The sequence below is a fragment of the Chelonia mydas genome, chromosome 2 (genome assembly GCF_015237465.2).
Source record: "Chelonia mydas isolate rCheMyd1 chromosome 2, rCheMyd1.pri.v2, whole genome shotgun sequence".
Classification (NCBI taxonomy): Eukaryota; Metazoa; Chordata; order Testudines; family Cheloniidae; genus Chelonia; species Chelonia mydas.
Window position 1 is genome coordinate 1,462,550 of NC_057850.1, and position 23,731 is coordinate 1,486,280.

A 23,731-nucleotide genomic window follows, 5' to 3' on the forward strand; every position below is an offset into this window, starting at 1 on the left:
CTCCCCACGGGTATGGCTTCCTCCCCCCGCCCCCTCCCCCCGGGTCCGGCCTCCTCCCCCGCCCCCGGGTACAGCCCCCTCCCCGGATACAGCCCCCTCCCTCCGGGTCCGGCCTCCTCCCCCTGCCCCCTCCCCCGATACAGCCCCCTCCCCCCGGGTCCGGCCTCCTCCCCGGATACAGCCCCCTCCCCACGGGTATGGCTTCCTCCCCCCGCCCCCTCCCCCCGGGTCCGGCCTCCTCCCCCGCCCCCGGGTACAGCCCCCTCCCCGGATACAGCCCCCTCCCCACGGGTATGGCTTCCTCCCCCCGGGTCCGGCCTCCTCCCCCGCCCCCGGGTACAGCCCCCTCCCCGGATACAGCCCCCTCCCTCCGGGTCCGGCCTCCTCCCCCTGCCCCCTCCCCAGATACAGCCCCCTCCCTCCGGGTCCGGCCTCCTCCCCCTGCCCCCTCCCCAGATACAGCCCCCTCCCCCGGGTCCGGCCTCCTCCCCCTGCCCCCTCCCCACGGGTATGGCTTCCTCCCCCCGCCCCGGCCCCCTCCCTCCGCCCCGCCCCGCCCCGCCCCCGCGGGTCCTTTTCCTGTGGGCGGGGCAGCGCGACGCTTCCGGCGGCGGCTGACGGGGCGTGGCCAGGGGCGGGGCCACGCGACCAGGCCCCTCCCCCGCCCCCTTATCCCCGCCCCCGCCGCAGCCGCAGCGTCCGGAGTCGTTGCGGGCCCTGCTCGGTGAGTGTCTGGCGGGGGGGCTGCCTGGGGGCCGGTGGGTGCTGTGTTGGGGGGCTCGGTGCCGTGCCGTGGGGGGCGCCGTGTGGGGGGGGCCTCTGTGCCGGGGGGTGCTGCGGGGGGGTGCTGTGTTGAGGGGGGGCTGGGGCCTCTGTGCTGGGGGGGTGCCCTGGAGGGGGGGCTCTGTGCCAGGGGGTTGCTGCGGGGGGGTGCTGTGTTGGGGGGGCTGGGGGCTCGGTGCCAGGGGGGGACCCTGTGGGGCTGGGGGCTCTGTGCCGGGGGGTGCCCGGAGGGGGGCTCTGTGCCGGGGGGTGCCCGGAGGGGGGGTACTGTGCCCTGCGGGGGGGGCTCTGTGCCGGGGGGGTGCCCTGCGGGGGGGGCTCTGTGCCGGGGGGGTGCCCTGGAGAGGGGGCTCTGTGCCAGGGGGTTGCTGCGGGGGGGGTGCTGTGTTGGGGGGCTCGGTGCCAGGGGGGGACCCTGTGGGGCTGGGGGCTCTGTGCTGGGGCTGGGGGGGTGCTGTGTGGGGGGGGCTGGGGGCTCTGTGCCGGGGGGTGCCCTGTGGGGGGGCTCTGTGCCGGGGGGGTGCTGCGGGGGTGCCTGGAGGGGGGCTCTGTGCCGGGGGGTGCCCTGCGGGGGGGTACCGTGCCCTGCGGGCTGGCTGCAGGTGGGGGGCTTGGGCAGCGGCTGTGAGGGGCTGTGCTGGTCTCAGGGTGGGGGCTTTGGGGGGTGGGAGTGTCTGCAGGCTGCCCTGGGTGGGTGGCTCCCGGGGGGGGGCTGTGTGTGTGGTTAGCGTGTGGGGGCTGGTGTGTTTGGCGCAGCCCTGAGCACACGTGTCGCCCAGTCCCTGCCCCGAGGAGCCTACGTGGGCAGTGCTGCCGTCCCACAGCGCCCCTGCGAGGCCCCACGAAGGGCCCCGGCTGCAGCCGCGCCCCCCCCCAGGCCCCGGCTCCTCCCTTTCACCCAGAGCCTGGCGCACCGGGCCCTGCAGGCTCCTCGGGCAGCCCTTGTGTGTTAGGGGGCAGTGGCGAGGGTGGTTCCCAGGCCTGTGCTGGGTGTCGCACGTATTTCATGTAGGCCTGTGTGAACCGGGGAAAGGGTAAGTAAATCGGTCGGGGCCGGCAGCAGGGCAGCTGTGTGCGTGAGAGGCCCTGGTCCTGCTCCCATGGGGTGGCACTCATGCCTGATGATTGCTCCCCTCCTGCCCTCTCCTACAATCTGGGTTTCCCCCTTGCTTTGGCCCTGACCCTTGGCCACCAGTTCGTGTCCACAGGAGGGTGGCAGGATTGCCGGGCATCATCGTCTTTCACCAGAGGGCCTGTGCTGACCCTGTGTCGTCTTGTGGGCTGTGGCGATGCCCATGGGCAGTGCCAGGAGCCCATCTGATGCGGCAGGGTGAGGGCCCTGGCTGCTTGCTATGGCATTTAACGTCACACATAGGACTTATTGATGGTGTTGGAGCGGGGTAGCAGCACGCACCTCTCGCTGGCCGGCTGTCGTGGAGCTTCACATGGACACAGGCCTCACGCAATGAGCCTCAGATGTTCTGTGCCCACAGAGTGGCAGCTGCTAAGGGGCATTGGCTCTCAGCGGAGCGATAAAAGCTGGTTCGATTCCTCTTAATTACAGTCTGGCAGCGAGGGCAGGATCCTATCCGCGTGGGCCACGCAGAGAGGCCTCAGGAGAGAAGCGGGTGAAGCTAAAGGGCAGAAAGCTTGGCTGGCTGAGGGCAGGGAGAGCACTGGGTTCCCGGCCGGGGCAGTGCAGCTAGAGAAGGGTTTGTTTTGCTAGAGGCACAGACCAAGCGGGCAGCAGCTCCAGCATTTCCCCTCCAGATATTGGTGTTAAAGCTGGAGCCAGCGTTTGCCTGCTGGGCGGAGCTGCTGCCCACTGACCCTGGGCCAGTGAGTGACAGTCGGTCGGGGGAGCTGCCAGACAGCCCTCGGGGGTGTGCACAGCCCGGGAAAGGGGAAAGGCAAGTGCAGTGAGCCCAGGGCAAGTGAGCAGCTGGAGTCTCCTGAACTCTGTGCACTGGGATGGAGGAAACGCAGGACTCCGGCCTGCCTTGCCAGTGCTCCTTTCGGGCATGGGCCGATAGCCGGTGCTTTGCAGGCAGGCTGCCCCCTGTGCACCTGGCCAGCCACATGCGCTGGGTGTGGATGGGCAGGGCACACTCCCCCTGAAGCCTGACATCTGATGGCTTGTCCCCTAGTGTTGTTTGTCTGGGCCCCTGGGTGCTACCCCAGTCTGACCCCTGCAGTCTTGGCCTTGCTTTGCCACGTAACCCGTCTGCGGAGAACGGCCAGGCTTCACTGTGGCTGCGGGTGGCTCTCATCCTGCTGCCTGGGGGTCGCAGCACTCCTGACAGCAGGTAGCTGGTCTGGGTAGGGCAAATGCTGGGCCTAGCCAACTCGGCAGTCCTGTCTGATCAAGAGGGCTGGTGGCCCCAGAGTAGCAGTCTGGGCTGGAGGTAGCACGGTGGGCATTTCCCCCAGGAAACCTCTCTGTGAGGGGGCGCTGAGCTCTCGCACCCATTGGGAGGGGTGAATCCAGCTCTCTGTGACTTGCGCTGAATTCTGCACCTGTGCAGTGAGCCCTTGTGCTGGGCCAGCACCTGCCTAGGGAAAGGTGCCCTGCTCTGTGCTGCCAGCCCAGGAGAGAGGCTGCAGTGTGGTCCCGTGCCGGCCACCTGCTCTCCTCCCTTAGCAGCTCCAGCCCCTGCCCAGGCTGCGGTGTCTGGAGGCTACCCATAGATGCCCTGTGGGTGTGGTGCTCCCCAGTCCAGGACCGGAAGCGTCTGACCTGCCTGAAGGACAGCAGCACTTGTGTTAGTCTCTACGGTGCCACGCTTATTCAGCAGGTCCTTGTGAAAGTGCATGGCCAGCACTGCTTTGAGAGCTCGGAGCAGGCAGGGGCTGAGCAAGCTTCCTCCACAGTCATTCTGCCAATGCCCCTTGATCCTGACCTGCAGCCCCCCGGCTCCTCCCCGCAGGGCTGCTGCTGCCCCTCAATCCAGCTCTAGGATCCTCTCGCCTAAAGCCCCGGAGCTAGTGCCACCATCCCAGGCTAAGGCTGGTGGCTGCAGGGGCCGCAAGCCAGAGGCCAGCGATAGCTCGGCTGCGGTACCCAGGGCGCTGGCTGGGCGCTCTGCCTCAGGCTGCCGGGGAGGGCCCAGGCGTTTAGAGCCCTTCCCTTTTGGTCTTAAACGTAAATGGTCTGACCTGAGCCTGGGGATTGGTTCCAGTGGTGCTGCTGGCCCAGGTGCTTTCTCCTCCGGCCGACCCCATGCCAGGTTAGCCAGTGTCCCTGCGGCGCAGGGCCAGGTCCAGGAGGCTCTGGGTCATGCTGCTAGCCGAATGTCTGGCAAGGTCATCCCAGCCCTGCTGCAGCCACACTGTCGCCAGGCCCTGCGATGTGCCCGCTACTGCCAGACTGACGGGGGTTGTAGGCAGGTGAAAATAGCTTATGTGGGTGCCTCTCTCAGCTCGTCATGTGTGGGCAGGTCATTTCTTTAGCCTGTCAGTGCTGGCAGCATGGAGCTCGGCTGCACCCAGGTGCCGCCTTGAACTAGCTCAGTTCTGCAGCCCCAACACCCAGGCTGTCTCCTGGAACTGGCGCAGGAAGCGCTGGCTTGGTGCTAACCAGGGCTGCTACGCAAACAGAACGTTGGGGATCATTGGGAAAGGGATAGAGACTAAGACAGAAAATATCCTATTGTCTCTCTATAAATCCATGGTACGCCCACAGCTTGAATGCTGAATGCAGATGTGGTTTCCCCGTCTCAAAAAAGGTACATTGGAGTTGGAAAAAGTTCCGAAAAGGGCAACAAAAATGATGAGAGATATGGAATGGCTTCCGTCTGAGGAGAGATTAATAAGACTGGGACTTTTCAGCTTGGAAAAGAGACGACTAAGGGGGGATAAGATAGAGGTCTATAAAATCATGACTGGTGTGGAGAAAGTCAGTAAGGAAGAGGTGGGTTTTTTGTTGTTGTTTACTCCTTCTCATACCACAAGAACTAGGGATCATGCAATGAAATTAATAGGCAGCAGGTTTAAATCAAACCAAAGGAAGCATTTCTTCACATAACGAACAGTCAACCTGTGGAACTCTTTGCCAGAGGATGTTGTGAAGGCCCAGACTATAACAGGGTTCAAAAAAGAGCTAGATAAGTTCCTGGAGGATAGGTCCATCAATGGCTATTAGCCAGGATGGGCAGGGATGGTGTCCCTAGCCTCTGTTTGCCAGAAGCTGGGAATGGGTGACGGGATGGATCACTTGGTGATTCCCTTTTCTGTTCATTCCCTCTGGGGCCCCTGGCACTGGTCATGGTCGGAAGACAGGACACTGGGCTAGACGGACCTTTGCTCTGACCCAGTGTGGCCGTTCTTATGATTAGACCCAGCAGGTTGTTCTGGGCTCTGGATTCCATCTAGCTGCTAGTCCCCTTCGCTGGTTGCCAGTTCTGTTCCCAAAATGCGCTGGACGTCGGGGTTGGCGCTCATTGCTGTGGGCTCAGAGGGGGCTGCACAGAGATGCTGATAGGAAGCTGGGCTTGTGTGCACAGATTCTCTTGCTGCAGCTTTTCCTTCTGGTGCCTGTTTTTCCAGCTCCCTTGGGGCATTCTCTCAGCCTGTGGCTCGCTAGTGTTTACATTCGGGCTGTTTGGTGCAGGTCTCTGGCTCGCAGAGCAGGTCCTGGCAGAGGCCACGCTTGGCGTCTCAGGCCCTGCTCTGCAGAGCATTTCCTGGGGCTCTGACAAGCTGCTTCTGTCAGAGCAGCAACAAGGCACCCGACATGTTTCGAGTAGCAGCATTTCTTGCTTTGCCGCAGTCCAGTGCAGGGATCCCAGAGGCTCTGTTGGTGTTGGAGCTCACCCGCCCCCTCTGCTCACCACCCCCCCGGTTGCACCTGCTCCCTGGCTGTGCCTGGAGTTTCTCTGGTGCAGATCCAGCCCTGAGAACTGGAGCCCTGGACGACGGAGCTGCAGAGAGACCCTGGGGGCTGCGTGCAGTGAAGGGGTGTGAGCCTGAGAGGAAGTAGTGCAGAATGTGGGCTGGGCAGATGGAGCCAGGTGGCTGCACAGAGGTGGCCAGGGCAGGAGCTCTTGCTTCCGAGGGGGCTGCCTGCCTTCTTTAGTGCTCCCTCTCTCTGCCCCCCTCCCTGTGGTATCTGAGCAGCACTCTTGGGTCCCCCTGTGAGGCAGGGAGGCGTTAGCGCCATGTGGCTGAGGCCCAGAGACAGGCAGAGTCCAGCTGAGCCAGGAGCTGCATCAGGTCCCTCCAGTCCCAGCCCAGTGCTCCGTCCACTAGACCCTCCTTGGTTTGGAGCTAGCCGCACAATGCGGGTCTCCGGCTCAGCATTGGCATGTGCTGCCGATGCTGCTCCTCACCCTGGGCCATGCGCTGCTGGGCCGGGCCAGACGCAGCACCGAGCAGTTCAACAGCCTGGGGTGGGGGCAGGGGAGGGGCCAAGGCATCAGCTGCTACAGGACAATGGTTCCCAGCCGTTGTGGCTGGGAATAACACCTCACCCAGTGCAGTCTGCCTGAGTCTGCAGACCGGCGCGCTGCTTTCAAAGCTCCGAGCTGCTCTGGGGCAGTTCTCCGGCCTGTTACCCAGGAGATCCGTGTTCCCTTTTGGCCTCGGGGTCTCCCCAAATGGCAGCAGCATCGAATGGGCAAGGCTCCAGGCTAGTGAGGCACATCTAGCAGACGCTCCAGGGCTGGGAGCTGACCCGAGACCCCAAGGGGCAGAGGTTAGCGATGATGATGATGATTAGCCATTGGAGCTGCTCCCCTGGGGCCCCACGTGGAGTCTGTAAACCCAGACTGGATCTTTCCAAGTGCTCTGTTCTAGCTCAGCCAGGGGTTACGGGCTGGCTGCAGGAGTCACTGGGTGAGATGAGACTGACCCAGGAGGGCACTAGACCATCCTGGTCCCTCCTGGCCTTGAGATGGCTCTGCTGCAGCTTGGGGAGTCTCGGAGCGGGAGGCGCTGGAGCGATCTGGGGGGGTGGGGGGAAATGATCTGAACCCCCTGCGGGCTGGGGAAGGGCGCAGGTGCTGGAGGCTGTCCCCCCAGGAGGTGGTGGGGAGCCCTCTCCCTTCAGCAGCGAGGGGGTGCTGGCCCACTCGCCAGCCAGAGCAGGTTCCCTGAGGAAGCCCTGAGCAGTTTCCCAGGGCCTGCGGTGAGAAAGTCAGAGCAGCCCCCTTCCCTGCGGCTGGATCACAACCGCAGCTTGGACCCCACGTGGGGCTGGGTACGGGGAGTCTGATCTAGTGTCAGCCTCTGCTCCAGCGAATCCCTGGGCCAGGGTACAGCCTCTCCTCGCTGGCCGCGGGAGGAGCAGGCCTTGCTGCAGGGGATGGCAGGCGGGTGTGTGTGTGTGTCTAGCACAGACCCTGGGGATGCCAATAGGGGCTCAGTGCCCCTAGGACTCGCAGTGCCTCGCTGAGGTGACAGGATTAGGATTTCAGATGCCATAAATAGGCTGCACTGCAGAATTACAGGGAGTTCGAGCAGAGCTGCTTAGTGGCACTTCCTGCAAAGTGTGGCCGGGTAATACTCCACCCTTTTGGCCTGGGAAATGGTGCTCTGGGGCTTAAAATCCCCAGGGTGGTGACAGCTCCTTCCTCCTGTCCTGTCCTGTGATGGGATTAAGCCACCTCTCTAACTGCAACCCCCCCACCTCCCGCTTTGTATCTAAGGTGTTCCCAGGCCCTGCTGTCACCCCGCAGCCGCCTCCTTGTGTTGCTGGCTTCCTGTGCTCTGGTCCGGCCAAGGAGGGACTGACTGCCAGCCCCTTTCACCTCTGTTTGGGTTCCTGCTTCGGGCGCTAGCCCATGCTAGCAGCCTTGGGGCTGCAAATCGAGCAAGGTGGCTTCAGCTGCGAGCAAGGTGCTTTTTCTTGGTGCTGAGCAATTAAAGGAGAGGTTCCTCCCTGTCCCCTTGGCGTGCCGAGCCCGGGCGCTGGGCGCTGGTATTCCTACCGGCCTCTGATTGCTCAGGCTGTCGGACAGCTGGAATTCCTGGGTTCCAAATTTCTGTCAGTTGGGTAAAGTTGCGTTTCAAGGCAGGGCAGCAGTATAGAGAAGGCGCCCTGTGTCCTGCTTGGCTCTCAAAGGCCCACATGATGGAGGGGTGGCTGGGCCAGATTTGGTGTGACCTGGTGCCGGGGGCCACGAGCTGTCGAACGTTATGGTGTTAACAGCTGCAGTTTCCACAACCAAATGGCAGGCTGTGGTTTTCTTCCAGCCTTACTTGTCAGTAGCTTCCTGGGCGGATTTGTGGCTGTGCACATCCCTGCGCTCACTGCATTCCTGCCTCCGGCCTGTTCCCAGCCCTCTGCTGCAGTGTGTGACGCTCTCCCGTCCGCACACCCGGCGCAGCAGCGATGGGTGTGACTGCCAGCAATGCGCTGGGGCTCCTCAGGGCGCCCGGGCAGTGCTGTCTGGGATTGTCCCTTAGCGCTGTCTCTGCAGCTGGGGAGGAGCGCTCGGCTGCTGAGGCTAGGACAAGGGGGCAGGTTTTGGTGTCCGTCTCTGACTAGGAGTTGTGATGGCTGTAGCTTTGTCCAGCTCGCTCCTCCTGCGGGGGCCTGGCTCTGTGTGTGGCTGATGTCCCAGGCGTGGGATTAAGATAGCGAAGGACCCAGCAGGATTAGAGCGAGGAGGCTGCGCGTGAGGTAGGGAGCTTGAGGGGGCTCGCTCGGCGGAGAGCAGCCGTGTTAGACCTGCTGCCGCTCGCTGCGTCGCTGCCTGACAGCTGAAGCTGGCCGCGGGTTTCTCTCCCGCCCCCTCAATGGAGTGGGCTTGTTTATCGCAGCTGGGAGAAGGGTGTTTCCCAGGCAGGGCTGGAGGCCGCTGAGAAGGAAACTGCTCTGGCCTGAAACTCAGCAGGCTGTGCAGCCGCCCCCCCGGGAATCAGGCTCCGCTCTGGGGAGGAGATCCCCTCCGCTCTGTGGCTGAGACGATAACAGCCTGATCAGGGCCTTCCTCGCAGCACCGCTCCGGAGCCGCCAGGCCTGCACAGCGCGGGGCACGGACTCTGCTTATTGTGGCATTGGCAGGCACCGACGTCCTACACCAACGCCACCCAGGGCCGTATGTATCCGAGACTCCCACGCGGGGGGGGCATCTGGTTTGGACTGAGACCCCGCATGCCCTGTGGGGGCAAGGCATGGGGCAAGTGACTTAGGCCCGGAGGCCTTGTTTCTCTCCTGGGTTGTTTTGGGGGCTTGTTCCTCCCCCTTCCCTTCCACCGGCTGGGGATTGCATCTCCATGCCTTGGAGATTCTCAGCCCCCCACCCCGGTCCTCCTCCACGCCAGTCTCTGCATTCTCGCTGGCTGCGTAATGCTTAGATTCCTGGTGCCAGGGAGCCTGTCAATGGGTCAGAGGGAGGAGGTAGCCGGCCACACCAGGAGCCCATCCTATCTGGAATTGCCTGCCTCGGCTGTCTGGTTGCAGATCTCCTTGTTAGTCTGGGGTCCCAGGTCTGGCAGGAAAATGCTCATAACTGTGTGGTTGGGGGGCGGGGGTGGAAGGTGCTCGAAGTGCCTTTGGTGGGCTGTAAATCTCTGCCTGCTGATGTCCTAGCCAGGGGGAGGATCCCCCGGCCCCATGCCTCTCAAGCTTGTACCCTGAAGCATGAGGGCCGAGAGCCCCTGGAACATTGCAGTGCAGCGGCTGCTGTGATTCATGCCATAGAGGGGTCCTTGGCCTTCCACCTGCAGAGGGCAGGCCCCAGGCTGGAGGCCGGCGTTAGGTGGCTCCAGGCCACAGTGCAGACCGTTACGGTCGCCCGCAAGGTGCTAATGCGCCTAGAACCCCGTCATTCGTTTCACTGTAGCAGTGCCCAGTGTGTGCCTTAGAGTGCCTGCTGGGAACCCAGCCTCTTACTGATCCCTGCGAAACCACTGCTGTCCCCTCGCTGTACCTACAGGCAGCCGCAAACAGGCCTTGCGGTGTCCTAAAGCTGGGGAGGGCAGGGACTCCAGAGCATCTAGATCTTACCTGCTGCCAGTGGCCAGTGCCAGAGCATCAGAGCATGGACAGAACAGGGCAATCATCGAGTGGTCCACCCCGTCATCCAGTCCCCAGTTCTGGCAGTTGGGAACCCCCAAGGCAGGGGGCTGCGTCCCTGACCAGCATGGCTAATAGCCATTGGTGGACCTGTCCTCCAGCTCTTCAGCGTGAGGGAGGCTGCACCTCTCTAGGTCACCAGGGACAGAACTCTGAGCTCATTGAATGCCCCACTGTCGTGTCACGCGGTGGGGTGACTAGCCCGGGGCCTTCTCTGGCCCCTTAGTCTGTCCCTCTGGCCCCTGCACAGTGATGGTGCTAGGAGCAATGGGGCTCCCACCTCTTACTCAGTAGCCCTGGTCTCATCTCCCTGCTCCCCAGAGCTCTGTTCCTCATCCTCCTCTGGATCCTTGTGACTTGTTCAGAGTCCTGTGACCAGCAGGACTCGCTGGAGGGAAACACCAGCCCTTTATGTAACTGCATTAGAATAGATCTGGGGCAGCTGCCCTTGTCATCTGATTCCTGCTGCACGTTGAACTAGGCTCTGCTTGGAAGGTGCAGCTAGTGTGGGGCCACAAGGGGTTGTGAGAGCGGGTTATATCGCTCTCTAAATGGGCATAGCCTGATACTTGTCTAGGCTGCTTCTCTGTGCCATGCTGCCTGGGAGAGGAGGGAACCTCCTCACTCTGGCTCTAGGCTGTAGTGCCAAAGGTCCTTGCCAGGTGTTCAGCCTCCCTCTGAAAGGGTGGGGCAGGCAGGGGTACCATGGTGCTGGCACTGGGCCTGAGCTGTCTTAGCTGTCTGCACCGCATCTTGTTGCTGATGCGAGTGCATGGGAGGTGCCGATGTGCGTGGTGGTACCCGGCATGCTCCTGGAGCCTGGGGGAGGGGAGGGAAGTTTGGGGGAGCTGTGCAGCGTGCTTCGCTGGTGGGACAGGCGGAAGGGCCCCCCCTGCTGACTGGCTCCGTGCTGTGATGGCGTGGGCCTGGCTGGCTCTTAGCAGTGGGCTGTTAGAGCCTGGCACAGGTTCAAGCCCAGGCTGCCATGGAGTGTTTCTGGCTGCCCAGTCTGAGAAGGGGACATCTAGGAGGAAGGGGGGGAAGGAATCGAGGTCTCCAGACACCCGCTCAGCAATGGGATTTGTCAAGGTGAGTCTGAGCGGAGAGACTGACAAATAGGCCCCCTGTCCCGGACCCACAGGAGCGGTGCTGTGGCCCCAACTTTGAAATGGTCTCAAGGGCGAACCTTCAGTGGGCCTTACCCCCGAGGGGGTCTCGCTCTGCCTCGTGGTACATAAGAACAGCCCTACTGGGTCAGACCAAAGGTCCATCCAGCCCAGTATCCTGTCTACCGACAGTGGCCAATGCCAGGTGCCCCAGAGGGAGTGAACCTAACAGGTAATGATCAAGTGATCTCTCTCCTGCCATCTGTCTCCACCCTCTGACAAACAGAGGCTAGGGACACCATTCCTTCCCCATCCTGGCTAATAGCCATTAATGGACTTAACCTCCAGGAATTTATCCAGTTCTCTTTTAAACCCTGTTATAGTCCTAGCCGTCACAACCTCCTCAGCAAGGAGTCCCACAGGTTGACTGTGCGCTGAGTGAAGAAGAACTTCCTTTTATCTGTTTTAAACCTGCTACCCATTAATTTCATTTGGTGGCCCCTAGTTCTTATATTATGGGGACAAGTAAATGACTTTTCCTTATTCACTTTCTCCACACCACTCAAGATTTTATAGACCTCTTTCATATCCCCCCTTAGTCTCCTCTTTTCCAAGCTGAAAAGTCCTGGCCTCTTTAATCTCTCCTCATAGGGGACCCGTTCCAAACCCCTCATCATTTTAGTTGCCCTTCTCTGAACCTTTTCTAATGCCAGTATAGCTACATGGCCTCACTGCCTCCTTGAACTGGGCGTCTGGGCCTGCAGCCCCCAGCTCCGCTCTGCTTATCCCACTGAGGCAGACCCTGAGGGAGGCTCGTCCCTCCACAGGGGCCAATGACGCATTCACCCCGTTGCCAAAAGAGCCGGTTTGTTCTGTGCCCTGCACACAGCACAGGCTGGCCTGAGGGGAGCCTAGAGCACCGTCCAGTCTGTTGGACCCAGAGCCAGCTGAGCTGCAATGACGCCAGGTGAGAGCCCTGGCTCCTTCCGGGAGCCAGCACTTTCCCCCATGGATCTCGAGCTAGGGAAAGGCTGTTCAGTCTCCCCAAGGAGAGACAGGAAAGTCCACATCCCTCTGGGTCCTTGCTTGCTGGGTGTCAATGTCTAGGCAACTGGCTTTGACATTGTCTTCTCATCTCTTCCATTGATATGGGGCTGAGGTCTGAAAAGCTGGGGACAACCCACCCATGTGTCTCTGCCTGCCTGGAGAGCAAACAGTAGGCAACAATGCAGCATCTGGGGGAAACTGAGGCACAAACAGGACTCTCAAAAATATTACCAAATATTCCCACTTCGTCACACCCCCTTCCCGCTCGTAAGGGCGGACCCAGCCCAAGGAGGAGTATTGCCGATGGGAAGCTGGCACTGCAGCTGTACTGCGCATGAGGATAAACGGGGGCTTGTGTCTCTCACCAGGACCGAAGGAAGCACCCACTTCTGTGTTTCTGAGTGGGCCTGTGGGGGCATTCCTGGGAGCTGCTGGGCCCTGGGAAGGGGTGTGCGGTATGTGGGGGCTGTGCCGGGTGGCTGGGAGCTCTGGATGCCTAGGCTGTGTGACTGACGCTGGCTTGGTTTCACTGAAGGTGTTAAATCCTGTGGGTGGTGCTGTGGTGGACGCTGCGCTGTGGGGTTTCAGCCCTTCAGGCCCAGGGTGCAGCTGTGCTTTTTGTCAATTACTTGCAGGAGAAAGTTGGACTGAACCCAGGGCAGGGAACAGCACTGGCCCTGCAGTGCCAGAGCCAGCCCAGCACTGTCACGTGAGCAGGGCCAGCTGATGCTGGGACTTAGATAGGATTTCCCTGAATCCTTGTGGCAGCAGGCCCAGCTCCTGCTGTAGCTGCCTGAGAAATGAGCCCTGGTGCTTACAAGAAGGGGCGTTGCCCTGCTGGGGGCTGGGCAGCACCAGGTCTCTCCTGCTCCTGGCACAGCAGCTCCAACCTGGAGAGCTCTGCCTGCCAGCCCCTGGACACGGCCAGCGCTCAGTGGCCAGCCCTGTACAGCACAGGTAGGGAGGGAGCCCGAGGAAGGGTGCTGGCCACCGGTGTTCTGGGTGGGGTGTACTCTGGCTTCTGCTCCCAGGCCTGCTGGCAGGGTGGCACCTCTTCTGTTGCACTGCATGCCAACCTGTCATGGCAGGAGCCTGCCCGAGACCCACATGGGGGACGTGGGAACTTGGCAGCAGCTGTGTAAAATGGAGTAGCGTGCATCTGCCCTCGCGGTTAACCCCATGGGCGCCTCGGCTGCAGCTGCGGCCCTGGAGACTACGGATCCTGGCCCGCACGCTGTGTGGCCAGCGCTGCTGGGCTGTCGTTGCCACTTCTGGAAAGAAGGAAAATGGGCTTGTGTCCTTCTTTGCTTCTGTGTGGTAGGCAGAGGGCCTGGGGTGGGGGGAGCCCTGTGCCGGCAGGGGTCCCTGCGGGGGAGAGCAGTGGGGCCTGGGACGAGGGACCTGGGCAGAGGGGAAGCCCTGCAGTGGGGTGGGGAGAGGGTCCTGCGGGCAGCGGGGGTCCCTGTGGTGGGGGGCAGTGGGGCCCGGGGAGGAGGGATCTGGCCAGAGGGGAAGTTCTGTGGTGGGGGGTGGACCTTGGGGGGGGGGGGGGGGGTGAACGGGGCCCTGTCTCCCTGGAAAAGCCAGGGGAGATTCGCTAGGGGACTGGGGAGCGGGCAGGGTCATTGTCAGCTATTGAGCGCAGGAGGCCTGAGTAACAGCCCCTTCCTGCCCCTCCTGCGTGGTGGCTGCCTAAGGTGCCTCGGGTACCTCCGCACAGCCCGTGCAGCAGCCCCCCAGCCGGGCGCGGGCTAGCGCTTGGACGATGGCGGTGTAGATGCGTGTGGAGTTCGACTGGGGCTCTGAAACCCCCCAAGCCCCGCTCTCCTGCGGGCTGTGTTAGACGGACCCTTCTGGCAGTGCAGGCACCTGCCACCCATGCAGTCACAGGGCACCCCGAGTAGGGTGACCAGATGTCCTGATTTGATAGGGGCAGTCGTGATATTTTGGGGCTTTGTCTTATATAGGTGCCTGTTTATCCCCCCATCCCGATTTTTCAGACGGTCTGGTCACCGTAGCCCCGAGGCAGCCCCCCGACAGCCAGATCCGGACCACCAGGGCCTTCCATTTGGCCTGCCAGGCGTCAGCAGCTCCGTGCTGCTCCTTGCTGGGGGCTCCGTGTCCGGACCGCCCGGCTCCAGCACCTGGCCTCCCCGCCCGGTCCCGGCTGCTGTTCCCTCTGGGTGCCCAGGAGGGAAAGGGGCTGCCAGGAGCATGGGGCTGGCGGAGCCCTGTGGGGAGCAGGGGCCCTCCCCAGAGCCCCCCGCCAGGCGCCCCCTTCCCTCTGAGCTGGCCGGGGCCGGGTGGGAGCAAGGGGGCCTCGGGCAGGCCTGCAGGCAGAGCTGAGCAGTGGGGCCCCGGGAACAGGAGGTGGGGGAGAGGGTGCTGCCGGCTGCCCGACCCCCATCTCCGACCTGGCGGGGGGGACGATGCTGGCGCTAGGCCCTGGTTACCGTGGCGACAGAGCCATGGGAACTGGGTCAGCCTGCTCCCTAGCAGAGACACCTCATGGCTGGGTGACGTGGGGCCCCCTGAGCGAGCCTGGGGGGGAAGCAGGGGTGGGGCACAGGGGCTGGGGAGGAGGCAGGGGGGCAATGGGGGGGGCTGGGGAGGTCACAGGGGGGCATGAGGCAATGGGTGGTGGGGGCTGGGGAGGCAGCCATGGGGTGATGGCAGCTGCGGGCGGGGGGATGGAGGCAGCCACGGGGGGGGGGGGACACATGGAGGGGGGAGGCAGTGGCATGGGGTGATGGGGGGGGGGGGGCCCAGGGAGGCAGCCATGGGGGGGTATGGATTGGTGGGGGGGCTGGGGAGGCAGCTGGTGGGGGGCATCCAGTCCTGTCTGCTCCGGAAAGGATGGCTCCAGGGGCTGCCTGGGAGGCTGGGCTTTGGGGAGCCCCTCAGGCTGTGGCTGGCTGGCAGTGGGGGGCTCGGGAGTAAGGCCTCTAACACCCCCTCTGTGTGTTTTCTCCTCAGTACTGAAGCGGCAGTGAGCACCTTGGAACATGTCCCACGAGAAGAGCTTCCTGGTGTCGGGCGATGGCTTCCCCACTCCAAGCCCTGCCTTCCCTGGGCAGCAGCCTCCTGCCCCGCCAGCCTACGCACAGCCCCCCTTCCCGTCAGCACCCTATCCACAGCCCCAGTTCCAGCCAGGACCCTACAACCAGCCGGGCTTTCCGCAGGGCCCGTACCCTCAAGGGCCTGGGCCGTACCCACCAGCCCCGTATCCTCAGGGGCCATATCCACCAGCAGGCGCGTATCCTCAGGGGCCGTGTCCACCAGGGCCGTACGTGCAGCCGCCGTACGCCCAGCCACAGCCCATAGTCTCAGAGGAACAAGGCTGTAAGTGACATTACTGCTCCCGTGGGCGGCGGGGCAGAGGCAGTGGGGAGGGCACGCCTGGGGGGGCTGCCCCATCCCCCTCTAGAGCTGAGCGAGACCCGAACCCTCCCAGCAGCCAGGCTGCATTCCGCCTGCCTGGCGTCCCAGCAGGTGCTGCCGGTCCAGCTGGAGGCCTCTCCCCAGAGTCTGCGGCAGCTAGTGGTGCCCTCTGACCCGCTGCCATGCAGAGCTGCCAGACTCCTCCTGGGGCTCCCAGGTCTGCTCTGCACCTGCTGTGGCCCTGGGGTTAGTACCTGTGCCCTCAAGGGTGGGGGCGAGCTGCTGGGAAATGGGGTGAAAGATGCAGAGCCAGCCCCATCCCTGGGGGGCCAAGTGAGGGGGATCTGGGTTATGTGGCGGGCTCTGGACATAGGCTCTGTGAGAATAACCCAGGATCTAGACCTCAGGGAGACAGGGAAGCTGGTTAACTTGGTGCAGTGTCTGTGTAAACAGGTCCCTAGACACCACTTTGCAATGGGATCCATGATGGCCCCTGTGACTCCTGGGCCATCATGGATCCCTCCATCCTGCACAGGGCCCAGAGGTCTGAGTGAGGGGTGGGATTTGGGGGCTGAATTGGTGTGGCTTGGCCAAGGTCACCAGAATCGCTGGGGCTCAGTGCTCTCCACCTGCCCACTCCCTGCTGCTGCAGCTGTGAGGGCTTCTCTGCCCGGGAACTCTGCCGTGGGGACAGCAGCAGCTGCTTCCTCTGGAGAAGAACGGGGAGTCCCTTGCCTGCAGCCCTCTTGCACCCCAGGGAGAGAAGAGGAGACTCCTGCAGCCTCCCCTCCCTGGGGCAGGTGAGGCCTAGCCACAAACCAGGGCCCTGTTTCCTGCCGGCCCTCCACCATCGGGGAGGGGGGCATGGTGGTGTCTGGCATGCTCTCTTAGCCACAGAGGAATTGCTGAGCTGCACCTGTGACTGCTCGCCCCTGTGCGCGCAGCGCAAGCCAGCATGGAGCTCCTGGGGAGAGGATGCTGCAGCCAGCTTCCCATGCCATGCTGGCAAGGGGGCCAGTGGGAGACGGGCTGGGCATGGGAGACCAGGGGGAGACAGGCTGGGTGTGGGGGGCAGCTTCAGGCTCCCTCCAGCCCTCTGAGAGGCGCAGGGCGTGGGCTCCTGCCTCCCCACACCAGTGCCTTCAGGTGGGCTGTGGCAGAGTGCAGGCGTGGCAGGCACAGCCATGCTCCTGACCAGCTCTGCCCACCGCTCCCAGCCCTGCCTGACCCCTCTCACCTGCCTTTCTCGTCTCCTTGTGCGGCACTGTCACCACAAGACGGAGTGAGCCCTCCCCACGTGCCCTGGAGACCTGGCACCATGGCGACCAGAGTTGGTGAGCTGCCGCTCCTGGGGCATAGCCAGGCCGTGATCTCCCAAGGGGTGGGGCTGGAGATGTGGGGCAAGGTGCCGCAGTGTGTGCGGTAGAGCCCAGCACCCATCTGGCCCAGGGCCTGCTCCCCTGGAGCTTAGTTCTTCTTGGGCGCTGGGCTGCTCCTGGCCAGGGCCAGGGCGCTGAAGGGCTCTGCACCAGCTTCTGTCTTACTCCCCCTTTCTCCAGCTCCGCTGCACAGTAACTACCATGAGGAGGGGCCGCCCTCGTACTACGACAACCAGGACTTCCCCGTCACCCACTGGGATGACAAGAGCATCCGCCAGGCCTTCATCCGCAAGGTGAGGGGCTCCCAGTGCACTGGGGTGCTTCAGTCAGGCTGGGCAGGGGCCAGGGGCCTGTGATCCCCACTGGAGGAGGTGGGAGGGGGCCCCTCTTTGCGTGGGGGTAGGGGAAAATTCCCCATGGTGGGGGAGAGGGGCCCTGCCCTCACTCATGCCGTGTGCCCTTCCAGGTGTTCCTGGTGCTGACCCTCCAGCTGAGTGTGACCTTCGCCTTCGTGGCCATCTTCACCTTTGTGAAGGGTGTGAAGGGCTTCGTGAGGCGCAATGTCTGGACGTACTATGTCTCCTACGCCGTCTTCTTCATCTCGCTGATCGTGCTGAGCTGCTGTGGGGAGTTCCGCCGCAAGTACCCCTGGAACCTGGTCGCCCTGGTGAGCCAGCCTCCAGGCCCAGCGCGGCTCTCGCAGCCCCACCCCTGAAATCCCCTCTCGCTTGGGGTGACTGGGAGGGGCCTCTGTCTGCTCTGGGGCAGGCTGGAGTCGCTCTCCCCACCCGTCGTGCTGTTCCCTATGCTGCCCCATCCCCGTACGACTCCCCGCCCTGTGCTGCATGGCTAGTCTCAGCGCTGCTGTGGCTGAGTGCTCCGGGGAGTCTCCCTGCCCAGCGGCTTACGCAGGGTGCTTGTACCCCTTACCCCATGGTCTTGCACCTCCTTCCGGGAGTGCTGAGCTGAGTCGGCCCTGCTGAGGAGGGGCTGGGCGGTGCAGGGGTGTTGAGCCCGGGGAGGCACTAGGAGGTGCTGTGCTGCGCTGCTGGCTCTGGGGTGGAGTCCCATAGGGGGCGTGGGGAGGATTGACCTGGAGATGTCGCAGGGGAGTTTTACTGGGGATGTCTGCATTGGGGATGGGGTAGCAGGGGTGACTTCACTTGAGGGAGGATACCTGAGCCTGTCACCTGAGCCAGGACGGGGGATGGGGCCAGGTGACACCTTCTGCCCGGGGAACTGGACAAAGGCTGGAGGAGGAGCCAGGGGGTGGCTGGGTGAGACGGCTGAAGGGGCTTCAGTTTGGAACGGTCTGGGGAAAAACAGAGGGAGCCCCAAGGCTGGGATCTAAGCTCCCTGCCCCCCAGAGGGACCTGACTGAGGGGTCCTGTTTGTACCTACAAGCTCTGGTTTGGACTGTGTTCCTGTTGTCTAATAAACCTTCCATTTTACTGGCTGGCTGAGAGTCATGGGGAATCGCAGGAGGTGGGGGGTGCAGGGCCCAGACTCCCCAACACTCTGTGACAGGGCGCTCTCCTGTGTCAGCACTGACCCCAAGCGCAGCCCCCTAGGTCCTGAGCACAGAGCCAATAACAGCCCCATGGCCACGGTCCCTGGTGGATCTGGGGTGAGATTTCATTACACTTGATTTTGGCTGAACGCAGGGCTAGTCGTACTTTCTTGTCCCTTTGGCTGGGCGTGAGCTGGCTGCATTGGGGCAGGAGGTGGAGACCCCTTCTGATAGCTGTGTGCTAGGCTTTTAGCAGGTGGCCGTTCCCTCCAGCAAAGGCTGTAAACCATTCGTTCACCATTCTCCCCAGCTGGGCACTCTCCAGGCCCGGCCCCTCTTGGGGTTGTAGGTTTCCGGCTTTGGGCTTTCCGGTGCGTGCTGTAGACGGGTCCCCAGGGGAATGAGGCTGTTGTGGCACTAAGGGGTTGTGGCTCAGGGCTGGACGGTGGTGCCCAGGCTGCTTCCCCGGCAGCCGGGGGTGCCCCTCACCTGGGTGCCTGCCTCGCCCCGGCTCTGCTTGGCCTGCCCCAGTCTCCGCCTCCCTCTAACGCATGTCTCTTCTCTCCAGTCCATCCTGACGGTCAGCCTCTCCTACATGGTGGGGATGATCGCCAGCTTCTACGAAACGGACGCCGTCATCATGGCTGTGGGCATCACAGCCGCTGTCTGCTTCACCGTTGTCCTCTTCTCCCTGCAGGTGAGGGGGGCTGGGCTCTCTCCCCGCCAGCGCTCTGTCCCCAGGCTGGGCTGGGAGCTCGCTGCTGGGCCACCCAGGGGGATCCCTTCACTAGAAGCCCTGTGGCTGTCTGGGGAATGAGGGGTTGGCATCTGCCTTCTCCAACTGTGAGGGCGGGGAGCCAGGAGCCCCAGGCTGTCCCCTCCTGGGGATATGGCGGTGCCTGGGGCCCTGGCACCTGTGGGTCACTGCCCAGCCGTGCCCTCCAGTCTGAGCCTTAGCCAGACACCTGCCATTAGGAGTCAGTCCCTGCTGCAGTAGCTTCCCTGGCACCGTCTGTGCCTTCGTGCTACTAAGGGGTTGATGCCCCAGAGCCCTCGGGCTGGGGCAGCACCTGCCCACTAAGGGCTCCACGTGCTCAAGCTGCGTTGGGTGTGGATTGTGCTTAGTGGGAACGGCAGCGTCCCTGGGAGCTGGACGTGGGGTTGGCAGGATTCAGGTGCAGCCTGTGAGCTGCCTGTGCTGGTTCCCGGGGAATTCGCCCTCGGACCCCGTCGTGCCGTAGCCTTGCCTGGGGCTGGGCAGCCAGCACTGCAATAACCGGCCCATGTCTGGGCTCCTGGGGGAGCTGCCTGGAAAGCAGAGACCTGGGCCCAAAGCAGAGCTCCTTTCAGCTCCTCCAGCAGGCGGAGCAGTGCTGGGGTCAGGCACTGCCCAGCCACGAGGGCAGGGGCTGGAGACCCTGCATGTGACGACCCAATGGCCCGTCGTCCTCTCCTGCAGACCAAGTACGACTTCACCTCGTGCCGGGGCGTGCTGATCGTCTGCCTGGTGGTGCTGATCATCTTCTCCATCCTGTGTATCTTCATCCGGAACCGCATCATGGACATCGTCTATGCCTCGCTGGGAGCCCTGCTCTTCACCTGTGTGAGTGTCTGCTGGGGCGGGGCAGCGCCACCATGCTATCTCCTGCAGATACCTGCCTGCCCGTGGGGATGGCCTGGGCCGGACCCTCGTGCCGCTGAGTGGGTGGGAGCCAGGGTGCTCGGCCTAGAGGCTCGCCAGGGCCTCAAATGGGTCAGCTCTGCCTGATGAACCCCTCCCCCATGGGGATGTGGCTGCCTCACCACAGCTGAGAAACCAAAGCCCCAGGGTCATGGGCGCTGCGCCCCTTGGGCCTTAAAATCCACCCTCTCCAGCTGCGAGTCTAGCTATGGCCACCCCATCCCTGTGCCCGTGGGTGAGCACCTTGCCGGAGAGTCGGCCTGGAGCTGTGCGGTGGGGACAGCTCTAGAACTGGCAGTAGCTTCAGACCCTCTTCGTGGCACCACCTGGGAGCTTGTTCCTGCTCCTGCCTCGTCCCAGCTGGAACCACGGCTCTGCGGTGGGGGTGGGCATGAACATGGGGTCCCAGTGTCAGTTGTGGGACCAGTCGTCATGCCTGGATAAACGCCCCCATTTTTGAGATGGTGGCTGCTGGTAGGTGGGAAGGGGCCAAGTCCCAGCTCTTGCTCACCAAGCCAGAGAGCCCTGTCTGGGCTGGCACTGGGACCCATCCCCTTACCTAGAGGGGGAGGGGTGCTGGAGACCCTGCTCAGAAAGGGAGGGAGGAGCTTGGCAGGGCAGTGTCAGTCATGGCCAGGGACGGCCCATCCCTTTGGATCACCCAACCCCCAGTGCTCTGCTCCTGGGTGTGACACTGTCCATGCCCCTCCATCCTGGCAGCATTTCCAGAGCACCCCCGTGTGCAGGGGGGCAAGAGGCACAGCCTGGCACGGACTGTCCCTCCTGCCATGCCATGTGCAGGACGGGGGGCTGCATTCTCCTGGGCAGCAGAGCTGCTGGCAAGGCCTGCAGCTGGGCACCCAGGCATGGTCCCCGCAGAAAGCGTGCTGGTGTGTCAGGCTTGGTGCCAGGACTGGCATGCGCTTCCTGGTGACACCCCCCCCCTTTGCAGTTCCTAGCGGTGGACACGCAGATGATCCTGGGGAACAAGCAGCTGTCCCTGAGCCCGGAGGAATACGTCTTTGCCGCCCTCAACCTCTACACGGATATTATCAACATCTTCCTCTACATCCTGGCCATCATCGGCCGGGCCAAGGACTAGCGCACACCCGCTGCTGCGGAGAGTAGGGTAACCTCCTGTGCCAGCCCCAGCTCACTGCCCCCACCCCGGCCCTGCTCCCCCATAGCCATTTGCTGTGTTGTTTTCATGGCATCTCGTTGTTGGTTCTCGTGTTCTAGTTATTTTGACCCATGGTCACCTTACCAGTTCTTCAGGAAGGACAGTGGGGTTGGGAGCATCTGAGCTGCACTGGGCTCATGGTTTTGGAAGGACCCGCCCTGGGCCATCATGGGATGAGGGACGCTCTCCATCCTTGGGCTGCCCATGCCGCGTGGGGGTGTGGGGCTGGGCGCACAGGGGGCAGGGCGGGGGGGTGTATAAATCACTTTGCTCTGCACCATGTCAGGAGCCGCTGTCTTGCTTCAGGGAATGTCTCTGCCTGGCTGTGTCCCAAGCATGCTGCTCCCCCCTCTGCCAGAGGCAGCTCTTTGGCTGCTGCTGCTCCTCTCAGCTGTCGGTAGCCAGCTGCGTCCCCAGCCTCCCACTGGTGCATGGATTGAAGCCCACTCTGGCCCCAGGCGCTACCCTCTAGTGGCAGGGCTGCCTCACACAAGCAGATCAGGCCTTGGCATTTCGTGAGACGACCAGAGAGAGCTTCAAAGCACCGGCTCTGTTAGCGCCTGGCCCCAGAGATCTGACAGGCTGGGCAGTGCCTCCCAAGCGGTGCCCCTGCCGGGCCTGGCAGCACCTGCCTGGATTCACTACAGTTAGTCGTGAAGATGTTTGAGACCCTGAACCATTGGTGGTGGTGTGGGGGGGCTAACTGGGGGGGCTGAGTGCAGGCCGCTCCCCAGAGCGCCCTGGTGTGCAGCCCCCTTGAGGCTGCTTCCCAAGGTGCTATGCATGGCTGGCCCGGGGGTGAGCGCAGGGCTCTGCCCAGTTCCCCTCCCACGAGCACCTGGTGTGGGCTGCACCACGGCCCTGCCTTCCTTTTCCATGCAGCCCAGCTCCCTCCTGCTCCGGGTGGCCAGAGGGCTGGGTCCCTGTCGTTCTGTATGTCACTGGATGCTGCTGTTAATAAAGTTCTGTCTAGATGTGAGACCTGCACCCGTCCAGACTCTCCTTTCCCCATCCCAGCCCTCTCCTGGGGTGCCCCCTTCACGAGCAGCATCTGCACTGCCCCCTGCCCAGAGGCCTGGCTAAGCAAGCGGCACCAGGAGAGACCTGGGTGAGGCTCGTCCTGCTGGGCAGCCTAGAGACCGCTTTGCCATCCCCTCTGCACACCAGTCCCTGGGGCCAGGGAGCTGCATTCCTTGAGCTGTGCAGACCTCTCCCTCCCTGTGTGCCAGCCCACTTGGCAGCTAGACATCGAAGGGAGCAAGGGGCTGGCTGAGGAGGTTCTTGCTCTAGAGCAGGGTTACTAGCCCTTGGGCTCCTGGCTCCCTCTCCTCGGGAGCAGGGCACTGTCGGGGCCAGGGGAGAGGACTTCAGCAGAGCAACAAGCACCTGTGCCTGCCCCACACACCTGGGGGTATCACGGGGCAAGTGGGGGGCCTTCTGCACCATTTGGGCTCCATAGCACTACATGGTGCAGCCAGCGGAGACGAGCACAGAAAGATCAATCCCAGAGCCCCTCCCGCCCCCTGGAGCAAGGGAAGGCCCTGACAGACCCTGGGGCCGTGTAGGGGCAGGGATATAAATGCCATCTCTGTCCCGGCAGCCCCCGTGCCCCAGCCACCCCTACAGTCTCCTGGTAGCACAGGCAGGCTGTGAGCACTGCTGAGCTGCCTGGACTCCCGTGGCAGGAGGTTCTGGGGTGTGGTGCTCGAGTGGGGTCCCTGCACTGCTGCATGCTGCCTGGCTGTCCCTGTGCCCAGAGCCACTCTGCACTCATCTGTATAAATAGGATGTCCTAATAAAGTGAGAATGTACAAAGCATGGGGCTCCTCTCGTCCTTCTTGGGCTGGGCTTTCCTGCAGCTGCTCCTCCCCCTGCCAGCAGCAGCTGGGTGCAGGTGAAGTGTCTGTATCACTGTGCTGCCCTCTCTCCTAGGCATGGTGTGACAGTACCCAGGGTCATGAGGCCTCTCCCTGCCACTGCCTTAGCATGTCCCTGCCTGCTGTGGGTCAGTCCCTGAAACCAATGGCCTCGGGCAGCCCAGGCCCGTGGCTCTGTACAGGTTAGCCAACATGCCAACCCCTGAGTCATAGAACTGTAGGACTGGCGGGGACTCGAGAGGTCATCTAGTCCAGTTCCCTGCACTCATGGCAGGACAATTATCTAGACCCTTCCTGACGAGGGGTTTGTCTAACCTGTTCTTAAACATCTCCAATGATGGAGATTCCACAGCTTCCCTAGGCAATTTATTCCAGTGCCTAACCACCCTGACAGTTGGGAATTTTTTCCTAATGTCCAACCTAACCCTCCCTTGCTGGAATTTAAGACCATTGCTGCTTGTTCTAGCCTCAGAAGTAAACAAGAAAAAAAAATTTCTCCTTCCTCCTTGTAACAACCTTTTATGTACTAGGAAACTTGTTACGTCCCCTCTGTCTTCTCTTCTCCAGACTAAGCAAGCCCAGTGTTTTCAATCTTCCCTCACAGGTCAGGTTTTCTAGCCCTTTTATCATTTTTGTTGCTCTTTTCTGGACTCTCTCCAGTTTGTCCACATCTTTCCTGAAATGTGGCACCCAGAACTGGACACAATACTCCAGCTGAGGCCTAATCAGGGCACAGTAGAGCAGAAGAAATACTTCTCCTGTCATGCT

General features: G+C 62.7%; 1 protein-coding gene across 8 annotated transcripts; it reads left to right on the plus strand.

Moving 5' to 3' along the window:
* The first annotated feature begins 601 nt into the window (after nt 1-601).
* On the plus strand, nt 602-22,902 carry GRINA (glutamate ionotropic receptor NMDA type subunit associated protein 1). 8 transcript variants are annotated; one of them, XM_037891767.2, is made up of 7 exons: nt 602-724; nt 14,932-15,297; nt 16,896-17,008; nt 17,182-17,382; nt 18,794-18,922; nt 19,685-19,828; nt 20,859-22,902. In XM_037891767.2, the coding sequence occupies exons 2-7, from the start codon at nt 14,961-14,963 to the stop codon at nt 21,006-21,008; spliced, it is 1,074 nt and encodes a 357-aa protein (XP_037747695.1). In that variant the 5' UTR covers nt 602-724; nt 14,932-14,960; the 3' UTR covers nt 21,009-22,902. The 8 variants fall into 8 exon arrangements, with proteins under 8 accessions (XP_037747695.1, XP_043394836.1, XP_037747694.1 ...); XM_043538901.1 differs by lacking the exon at nt 602-724 and adding an exon at nt 4,721-10,891; XM_037891766.2 differs by lacking the exon at nt 602-724 and adding an exon at nt 4,721-8,822.
* The last annotated feature ends 829 nt before the right edge of the window (nt 22,903-23,731 follow it).

Coding starts and splice junctions, on each gene's coding strand:
- GRINA (XM_037891767.2), top strand. CDS start 14,961: ATGTCCCACGAGAAGAGCTTCCTGGTGTCGGGCGATGGCTTCCCCACT. Junction 15,298..16,895: donor AGTCTCAGAGGAACAAGGCT/GTAAGTGACATT, acceptor CCCTTTCTCCAG/CTCCGCTGCACAGTAACTAC. Junction 18,923..19,684: donor TTGTCCTCTTCTCCCTGCAG/GTGAGGGGGGCT, acceptor CCTCTCCTGCAG/ACCAAGTACGACTTCACCTC.